Here is an 11,209-nt window from a genome sequence, read left to right as displayed (position 1 = left end):
CACATGTGTTTTTATTATATATAAAAACAACTTATTCAGTGGACATTTTTTCTTTTGAACATGATATTTAACATCATGACACCAAAAATGTTACTAAATGAGTTATCTAATTTCCCCATATTTGTGAATGACCAGAAACTATGTGAATTTGACAAGCACAATAGTTTATTGTGTGTGAAACATAAATACATAGGATATATGTAAACAATAAATTATCATTTCAATAGTTCTACAGATATTTGCATTTTAATACCCTTGTTATGTTACATTGTTGTTTTACTGCAACAGTTACCTCCAAACTTTATTCTTTTCTTATTTCATCGGATTAGAAGTTAAGACTTACTGATAATAGGTAATTTAACATTAACATTTTCTTCTTTTTATCTTCATGAAAACAAGACTCATAATATAACAACATGAAAAAAAACAACTGTAAGCCTTGTAATGGGAGAATAATAAATAAGAATACATTTCTTATTTCGTCATATTCAGTCATCGAGGTTCAAAGAATCAAAGACCAATTATTTCAGATGAACATATGCTATAACCTTTGCTTCGCCATTGCTTGATATGGAAACCAATAAATATCCAGGTTAGAATAGGTCTGCATTAATCGATGGTTGCCGTAAAGGCGGCTGTGCTTGTGGTAAGAGGCGACTAACGTGGTCGGGTGGTCAGGCTCGCTGACTTGGTTGATGCATGTCATCGTATCCTTATTGTGAGGATCGATGCTCATGAAGTCAATCACTGGATTGGTCTGGTCCAGAAAAAATTCAGACTGCCTCCTTGTAGCTGGAATTTTGCTGGAGTGCAGATTGAACAACAAACACTCTCTCTCTCCCTCACTGGATAAGGAAAATTATATATGTGTTTATTATGAGTCTGTCCATAAGCTTTAAGTCTGTCCATAAGCTCTTTGCCGGTTTATATGTGCCAGTGTGTTGACAATTTCGTCCTTTCCACGTCAGCTGCTGCCACCACCATCCTCACATTCCAAAAAGGAGTTTACTTGGTCCCCCATGGTGTCGGCGAGGGGTTTAACCCCCCGTCTCCTTCAGGATCAGGGATAACACTCCACAGGCGGCCATGGTCGTTCCAACAATGACGAATGGCACAACGATATCACCATCTCCTCCCTGTGGACATAACGTTGTACATAATACTCAAGTGAGGTTTCAATGAACAGTTCACATACGCACTGCTTTTCAAACATGGCTGTATTAAAGTTGATTTGAATTCAGTTCATAATTAGGACACGCAAGAAATCGTGTGTGTGTGTGGTCATGACACATGTAATTACAAGGGCTTGTGAAACGTCCCTGCGTGTTTGGTGGGGAGAACTTACGTTTCAGGGATTTGCATTTATAATGAAAAACAATCCGGTAGTCAACAACACAAAAAGTGTCACCCAACACATGAAATATCCTGTTTTATTTAAAAGGGATCCCGGTGTATACTGTCATTTTACATCGACAATGCAGGTTTGCATGTTTCTTGTGTGGGTCAATGCGTTGCCCGTGCCTAATAAGTATGTTCATCAGAACAAAGATCAACATTACACTTTCTCATGTCAAGTTTGCCTCACAATCTCGTCTCATCGAATGCCAACCTACCAAAGTATGAATCCCACCACAATGAACCTACCGTTGCAAAGATGTATGGAGCAAGTATTCCGCCAATGCGAGCTGCAGTATTAGCGGCACCACAGCCCAAATTTCTAAAAAAAATAGATAAAACAAAAATGTAAAAACAACTATGTACCAAGCTAATAAATGATATTTGCTTCTTGCAGTTGTAGGATTGTAAGGTGGGGATACGCCCAGTCCTTACCTATCATGACCTGAAATTAACTTTGGGAAAGGCCGGCAGAATGTACAATACTATATGAGTTTGTTTGTTTGTTTGTTGTTTAACGCAACAATATTTCAGCTGTATGACGTCGGTCGGTAAATAATCGAATCTGGACCAGACAATCCAAGGATGGATATTATGAGTATCGATCCACGCAATTTTGATACGATGACATGCATAATGTTTTTTTGTTGTGGTGGAAGGGAATATTTCCCATCACTACATCGATACATTTTTCGATAAGCCACCGTAATGTACTCTAACTTGAAACGTTGGTGGGAGATCCCATAATTCAATTTACCTTGTGACTGTCGGGTACGTCTCACTTGACAACAACTGCATAACATACCAAGCTGCACCAACACTGAGTTTGGTCACCATTGCTAAGACGTTGATGATGATCCCTTGGTCATCTTTTGCGACTACAACACGTGGACTCGCTCCAATTTTACAGTATGTCATCGACAAGGACGTTGGTCTGTGATCATGCATACACTTAACTTGATCAAATTGTGAGCTACAGTTGAGTTTAAAATACCATTATGCTGGGTTTAAAGAGTTCACTGTGATTTGTCTTAGTAAGCTGAGATATGATTTACTTCAGAACCAACTCATCCATCCTTTAGTTTGGGCCTTCAAAGTTAGCTGAATGTTCAGCTGATGCGAACTTCGATGGAGTTAGATTTTTACGCTGAAGGGTGTGCTAACGGAGTAATAGGTTGGGTTACACACCTTTTCTAGCGACGATGCAAACACCAAAGGAACCAACAGTGGATGCAGCAAAGAAAATGAAAGCCGTCCATCTTCTGCCAAGTCGATAAATATATACGAAGAAGATATCAATGAAGACAAAGGGATGATCAAAAACTGTCCGGTACCACGATTATAAATCATGGTCTATGCAAAAATAACCTATGTCCATGGATATCGTTATACATCATAGGGCGATGTCTTCTCACAGTAAGTCAATTTGTCTGTATTATTTTAAACTTTCCAAAGAGGCATTACTTCATATTTCTACGGGTGCTGTGTATGGTGTTAAGAGAGTAAAAACTTCAAACGGAAACTTCGAAGATTGTTTTGCAAAGTAGCATTATACAGCTTCAATGGTACTTTTAAAACACTTTTTAGCAAAATGTTAATGAAGGATGGTCGTGTGATGAGATACATGAAATAATACAGCTTTTATTTAAAGGTTTACTTCGTGGTTGAGTAAGTTCATCGAACATTGTTGTGAACGGTGTTTCAGAAATACCATGGTGAGCCTGCTAAATGTGGGAAAAGCCAAATGTGATGCATGACCCAGATGTTTACAACTTTGGTGAAACCCAATGGCATCGGTATGGTGCAGACAACTCAACACTATAATCAGAGCAAAAATCAGATCCACTGATTCTGGCAGAGAATAAATCTTCACGGCAAACTGTGGGCCTCAGCAGTCTTGGAGGCCCTGAACCTGCACCCCCCATTATTTTTAACATATTACATTCATCAATTCTTTGTGATAGATGCCCCTTACTTGTTGTTCATGAAGAACGTCAAAATGCAAGCTGGGATCTCCACCACTGCCAGAAGGAAGATGTTCAGGTACAGGTTGCCGGCGAGTCTCCCTGCACCGAAAGATATCCCAAAGTACACCAGCGACATACTGATCCTGCAGGACAAAATATTTAGTATTTCGTTTAATAAAACCTAACCGACAAAGCAACACATTTTCTTCATGTCAGAGGACACTTGCCCTCATCTTAGAATCCGAGTAAGGCAAGTAGGAAAGGATTGTACGGCACACACACTGCAAACACCCAAACGTAAATGAAATACTTACAACTTTATTTCATATGCAACATTAAAACATGCTATTAAAAATGAATTTGCATGCTATATAATTCTTATTATCACGACAAGGTTTCTTTTGTCTCTGTCCCTCTAGCCAACTAATGGTGGTTTGAGAACGTTCTCGCATGTGTATGCAGAACACGGTAGCTGTTGAACCTACATTTAAGTGAGAAGTGTTCTGTAAAAATCATGATGCTTATGTTGAAGATGTGGCATGTAAGTTTTTCGACTATGTGTCTTTGAAAGATCAATCTCATATAAGGAAACTGGCCTATCATAGAACTGCTTCGAACAAAATTATGCCACACCACGACAAGTATTTGGAAATTTTGGCTCCATTTCAACATAATCAACGTGTCCAATATCCCAAGGTAAACAGAATAGTATCCAACCCCTCCCGTATCCGATCAACATCTGTACTCACCAGATGTACTGTATGACGAGAGACTTCCAGCAGATGCTCCAGCCCCTGTAGATGTCAAGGTACGTGTACTTGCTGCCAGATGCCCTCAGTTTCTGCTCCTCTTCTGCCACTTGTTTCAGCAGCTGCAGTGTGTTGGTGGGCTTCTGTCTTTTGTTGTATCGACTCATCTGATCCACGACCTTCTCAGCCTCATCAGTCCGCCCTTTTACAGCCAACCAGCGTCTGGTAAACACTCTCTGGGACAAAGCTGGCAGCGTTGATGGAATTATATAAGTTAACATTAAACGGTTGGATAGACTTTGTAGCTAAATTTCGAAGATTATAATTTTGAACCCATATGGATGTGCATGGAACGCTGAAGCCGTCCTTTTTCGAAAACAAAAACTGAAAATAACCAAGCCTTAAGTCGTCCGACACCAAATGATGATTAACATGTTTGACATTTTGGAAACAATGGAAACAAATATATGAAGAAGGATAAATTATAAAGAAACAGGTAAACACTGATCAGAATTGTCGCAACCTGTGGACACATATTTCAAAAATAATTAACAGTAGCAGATAACTATGAGACGCAGTTTTGAAAATCGTGCCAGAAACATTGGGATGCTCTCGAAGGGTGATACTCAACGTCAGGTTTCAGTACATGTTAACATAAATGAGCTTGGGATTTGGTTACGAAAACCCGTGGTACTCCTGCACATACTCAAGGCCCTGGTCCTCCAAAGGATCGTCCACAACGGATAGGCAGGCTGGCTGCATTGTTGACCTTGGCATGCACAACAGGTTTCTAAAGTCTTGTCAGTGTCGCCTCGATTTCAACGTTGATCCATATCAAGGCTGCTTCTCCACTGTGTAGATATAAGTAGTTGTTGTACATTATTGTTGTACATTCAATTGTCACCTGTCAGCGTGGTATGTTTGCCGACTGTAATCACACTTCCATTCATCCTCCTGCTGACACAGTTCCTACAATCTTGCCAAGGATTCCGAATTTCGTGCTTCTTCTGTGTTAGGTGGATCATACAGGTTATGTTCATGATTATTCGCTCATGACTTGTTGCTCAAGTTATTGAATGCCTGTGTTTTCTTTCCATTATATAAGCATTCAATGATATTAGCATCACTGAAACCTATTCGCGGGCTTTTACATGTGATGTCATGCAACAATCGATCACGTATAATGTAAACATTGTGCTAATCGCTATTACAGACTTAATAATTGCACTAATACAGCACGTAAGACCGTGTGAAAAGAATAATACTATGTGTATAAATGTTATCTAGCATAATATAATATTATACCAAAACCACTATTTTATAGATCACTGACCTCGCGCTATATGTGTGACGTCAGTATATTACTTTTAACGAAACTCCATCTCGGACAACGAGAAGCCTGACCCTGCCACATCATTTGAAGGATGACGACTTGACTGCAACCACATCGGTTTTGGAATGCCACAGTGGCATGTTCTTAGATTCAATTTCACCGTCTTTTATAAACATACTGTTTGCCTAGGGGTGTTTAGCACGCGCAGCGCCCTGCCCTTTTTGAGGCCTGCTCTGACTTTTCTTACATTTGCCTTTTGTCCGTTTTCAAATAGGTTACAAGAGCAGAAATGTCCACAAGTGTAACATTTTTTTCCTAAATTATCTTTTGGCTCATGCTGCTTTATTCAAAAGCTTTCCATAAAAAGTTCCTTTTTGAGAAGCAGTTTCATTTGAAGACCAGATTTGTTCGGCAACTGATCCCGAAACCCCTACAGTGTCCGAAAATAGTTGAGATAGTTTTCAAAGGAAAATGCAGGCCACAAATTGACATTTGATTCCAAAAAGGATCTCCTCTCTGAGGATGCTGATGCCTGCTCACATTCAGCCATGCTCAAAACATTGACAAGCCTCAAACAACTGGGTAACTTGTATCAATGAATTGTTAAGCTGCTGAATGTCTTTGCTTCTATCATCCATGTCTACAGTGGAAGAGTGTTCTCAAGAGTGAAGCCAATTGTTACATAACACAGAAACAGACTAAGTGTGAAGAACTGCTACTAGCTCTTGATGATCAGACACTCATGAAGAGCAACCTCAACGTGGTGAGTGCTGGGTATTGCTAATCGCTCTTCCCCCATGATGACCCGGGGTAGAATATGTCCTCAGCACCCCATTGCTTGTCGTACGAGGCGACTAAATTGGGCAACTTGTTTGCCCTTGGTTGCGTCCCTGTTTCGTTGGAGGAAGGGAGTCTGGTAGTTGAGGGCACTGGTTCCAGGAACATCGTTCCTTTGCCCAACACACTACTTTGACCTTTACTTTGCCTAGACGGGTGGTAACATGGGCCCAGTTCTATCAATCAGCTGGTCATGCCAAGCCCTGTGCATTGATTGTATTTGCACAAATTGTAATTTTTACTTGTCTATACATTTTAGGTCTTGGCTAAAATTGTTTATAAAACACCATTTGATTTTGAACTACATGTATCATTTGCATTGCCTACAGTCCTGTGTCCAATCTGGTGGATTGATTAATTTTTAATTAGTCTGCTTGAGTGTACCATCTCAGTATCCTTGGTGCTACCAGCTGAAGATCCACTGGTATTTGGCATTGTCTTTATGATACTCTGTGGGCGGTGAGGAGCTGAGATGGTGAACCTTCTATTATTAACCATGGCTCAACCAAAAAAACACAAAGGAGCATTGCATGAATGTTTGTCCTCTAATGAAGACAATACATCAAACAGATTTTCTCATTGTTTGAGTAGATTTTTGGTGGCATCACTGATGGTGAACCACTAAAACTGAACCCGTTTACAACATTAAATGCAATTTATGATATCAATGGTGATGTGCAAACTGTTAAGAATATTTTGTCTGGCTTACTTCTCATAGAGTGTAAAACAGCAAAGCAATTTGCAATATGCTATTAGCCACAAAACAACTCGTCAATACCAAAGTTTCGGTTTCACCACACAAGTCTCTGAACAGTAGTGAAGGCATCATTAGATACAGGGACCATTGGCTCTCTGATATGAGTGTAACGAAAGTCAAACGTTTTACATCAAAGAGAAATGGTGAAACTGTAAAAACAAATACCGACTTACTTTCTTTTCCACAGCCCCAACACCCTTAATCAATCAAAGCTCGATATCGAAGTGGAACAATATATTCCTAATCCACATCACTGTTTCAAAACGTTTGGCCATGGTGCCCAGTCTTGTAGAAATCATACGACATGCTTTCGATGTGGTGCAGCTGCCCACGACGGTACGGATTGCATGACATCTCTAAAATGTGTCAATTGGTTTGGAGAGCATATGTGTACAACGACGTCCCATCTGGAAGCATGATTATGAGATTGCCAAACTCAAACTTCAACGCACTATAACATATCATGAAGCAAAACTTGTAGTAAAAGCAACCTCCCATCCAACAGCCGGTATGTCATACTCTGCAGTTGTTTCTTGCCCTTTAACCAAATCAGTAAAATCTGTTACATGTCAGAACGATATCACCTGAGTAAGTACAGAGACAGTAAATGCCTGTCAGAAAGTTGATTACTTGAAACAATCTGATCGAGTCCCCAAGGGTTTACGTGACCCTGTGCAGCTATACAATAAATTCCAGTTACTGGAAGACATGGATGTTTCCCCTCATCCCTGTGCGCACAACAGACACCTCGGACAGGGAAATCCCCTGTACTTCCACTTCCTATAACATGTATTATGCTGACTACCTAATTCATTGGAATTGCAGGGGTCTATGGATCAATCTTACTGAAATTCAATTATTGGTACAAGATTTTAAACCATCAGAAATTTGTCTTCAGGAGACATATCTAAAACAATCAATACATTTTACGTCCGTCAGTATAGTTTATATCATTCATATTCTCCTAAGGGTGTTAAAGCCACCGAAGGATCTTCCATCCTGGTGCGACATGATGTGATTCACAGTATTGTGTCTCTTAATACCAATCTCCAAGCTATTGCAGTACGACTCACTTTGCACGTTGCATTTACTCTGTGCTCTCTATATGAGTGAGTAGTAGTAGTCCTGGGTATGCCAATGGCTTAGACTATTTCCATGTAAATTGTTACAACAAACTTGTTATATTTTTTGCATTAAAGTTTTGTGAACTTTATTTTGTTGTGTCATTGCTTGGTCACAATAATATAATTTTCCGTAAATAAAACATAGGCCTGTTTACTGGCGGCGCTGTAAACGTTTTCAAGATGCTGCTGTGGTGCAATTTGGTGGCATTGACTTGTGCCATATATTCTAGTGTTTTCCCTGTGTTGTCTTGCCTTGCATGTGTTTGTAACGAGTGCCACCTGTAGTGCAAACATCTGGTGTCTTCCCTGTTTGATAGTGATTAATATACGCATGTTCATGAAGTATTCCGAGTTTGTGCAACGGACTTTGCTTTTTGCAGAGATATCATATGTATATGGGAGGAGTTTTGTCACTTTTATTTGCACAAGGGACTGAATCTCTGTTGGTAACCATTAGATAATTGCCTTTACTATATTATCAATATTTATGTTGCAAGACCTAAGAGAAACTTTAAGAATTTAAATATTGGCAATCACTATGTAAATGTTATTCTTTGAATTTCTCAGGCTTAATTTTGGGATACTTACAACCAACCCGAAAAGAAGGGCAGATGAAGGGCAGCCGCTATGATGTGTTGACGAGACCAGTCAGGCCTCAACCAGCTGGACAGGGCAAATGCACATACACCTGTTCCAAAGACAGGCAATGATGAGGCAATTGGTCGCCATTTTCTTCCTACGAACTCAATGAAATACGGGTAGTTTACCACCGTCAGAGAGCCAATCATCATCCCGATGAGAAAACGCAACGCTGTAAACATCTGCCAGTTGACGGAGAACGCTGCCATCAGGTTGAACCCACCATGTAGGACCAGACAGACGAAGTAAGTCCGCTTCCGACCGAGGACATCAGAAGCCTGTCCGCCTGTCAATGCCCCGAAAAACACTCCGGCCATTTGCACTGATGTGATAATGTTCTTGATATAATATTCTGGTCACATGTGAGATCCCACTGCAAGAGATAATTTGGAATTGTTGTAATTTGTAATGAGGATAATATGGCAGTTTTTAGTTGTTCAACTGTACCAAGGTACAAGCACCTATTTCGTTGTCATGTGTATCTTTGTGGTATACATTTACATAAACAGATGGTGTAAAGTTCATTTGATTATGTTGCTAGGCTGAGTATGGACGGGTGTACGCATTAGAACTAAATTGGCGGCCATAAGATATGAATGTCATCACTCAAAATGTAACAGTTATATCAGGCTGTTTATATTTGGTATGATAACCAATGGTACAAAACAATGATACGATAAACAAGACGAAAAGACGGGGCCGTACTTCAACTCTTCACAAGAGTCTCATGGTAACGGTTTGTCGGCTCACCCGATGACCCAACACATTTTCAAATGGTGACGTCAGGAAGTGATTACGGAGATGCAGTGATCTCAGATATAGGTCGTCATGGGGCGTTAGGACACACAGACTACTCATTCCTGTGGCAACAAGGTGCGGGGTACACAAGTGTGGGTTGCTCCCACGCCTTAGATGTTACACGGTTGCAATAAGTAAATTAAAAGGGACTGAATTATGGTTACCTACCTCGCTGACGACAGTGTTTTTATCCTGGCTGTACACAACCTGACAGGTTATGTTGTCCGAGGTGGGACAAAATTTGAATGTGACGTTGTTCATGTCAGAGGTCTCATCAACAGAGGGCGCTGTTGCCGGGACACACCACCGCAAACGACATCATCAACATCCCCCACGCCACCAACATCTTTGGACCGAATATGAAGACAACCATGAGAATCTGGAAGCGGGACATGCCCCCGACGGCCTCGATGATGTCGTCCGTGTGCATCCTTGTCACCGTAGCGTCTACACTGTTTGCAAAGGAACAACGGGGTAGTCATGTGTTGATTGAAAAAGGCGCAGCACGAGGTTAATGGTGTTGTAAAACCTTTACGTGCATTATTAGGTCAAATACGTTTTGGGAATTCAGAAACAATTTTGCAGTATTTTCGAAGCAATAAAAACAAATATTACTCACCTTTATACAACACACGGAGAAAATATACAGTTTTGTTAACAGTGAACCTCCAATCTGCAATCAAAACGTCAGAATAAGCCTTGAATCAAGAAATCATAACAAGATCAACAGGTTTTGTGTTGGACAAGCATAGTCAGAGTGAATCGTGATCACGTGTCTCCATCGCATACATACCTTAAAACTAATTTAACAACTGTCATAACCGTTTGCAACAGAGGCTAAAAATGACACAAATCTTGAAACGTGCTTGGCAATATGAGCTAATAGCTGTGCTCTTAACCTTCATTCAGACCTGCTGCGGTGTGTGAGAAGGTCAGCGTGTCATGATGACAGTGTTCTCTTGAGGCCCCCAAAGGATCAGATGTCCTTTATACATCGCTTTGAATTTAACAGTGTGTGCGTTGTCAAGACGGTTCTATCCACAGACAGACAGACAGAGGTGAAATAGGGTTTAACGTCGCGTTTATTGCACTTATATAGCGACGTGCATGTCAATAACTACTGCCTCTAGATTCTTAAATACAGCAATACCACTCACTTCATTGTACATTATGTTGTGATAGTGTTATAATATACTTGACCGCAAAAGAAACGTCACCATGGATAGATACATTAGAAACCTTATTTGTCCAAACACTGTAAACATACTTTGAGACATATTAAAAAGATGAAACTGATCATCAAGGTTGAAATTAAAGTGTGTGATGTTCTTAAAGTTAAACACTTAACTAATCTCTGAGAAAATGGCGTCACAAATCAGTTTCTCGTGTGTCCGCCATGTGCACCGATGAGTGAGTGAGTGAGTTAAGATTTACAGTCACATCGGCAGTATTTCAGCCACATCGTGACTACAACAATTTAAACATACATACGAAATATGTGTAAACTTTCTAAAATACCTTACAGCAAAGGACAGTAAAATAACTAAAGTGTCACAGACATATTTAAAACAAGTATGGGACGATAAAATGATATTACGATACATAACAAT

General features: G+C 40.1%; 1 protein-coding gene across 1 annotated transcript; it reads right to left on the bottom strand.

Moving 5' to 3' along the window:
* Nucleotides 1–3,366: 3,366 nt before the first annotated feature.
* Nucleotides 3,367–9,118, bottom strand: LOC124124741 (solute carrier family 22 member 15-like). Its single transcript, XM_048388779.1, has 3 exons — nucleotides 8,758–9,118; nucleotides 4,112–4,358; nucleotides 3,367–3,505 (listed from the first exon to the last, which is right to left on the bottom strand). Exons 1-3 carry the CDS (start codon nucleotides 9,116–9,118, stop codon nucleotides 3,367–3,369), a joined length of 747 nt encoding a protein of 248 aa, XP_048244736.1.
* Nucleotides 9,119–11,209: the final 2,091 nt, after the last annotated feature.

Source organism: Haliotis rufescens, unplaced genomic scaffold, assembly GCF_023055435.1.
Source record: "Haliotis rufescens isolate VD_foot unplaced genomic scaffold, xgHalRufe1.0.p SCAF_79, whole genome shotgun sequence".
NCBI classification, from domain to species: Eukaryota; Metazoa; Mollusca; class Gastropoda; order Lepetellida; family Haliotidae; genus Haliotis; species Haliotis rufescens.
The sequence above is the reverse complement of the archived record's forward strand: the minus strand, read 5'-3'. Positions and strand labels throughout refer to the sequence as shown.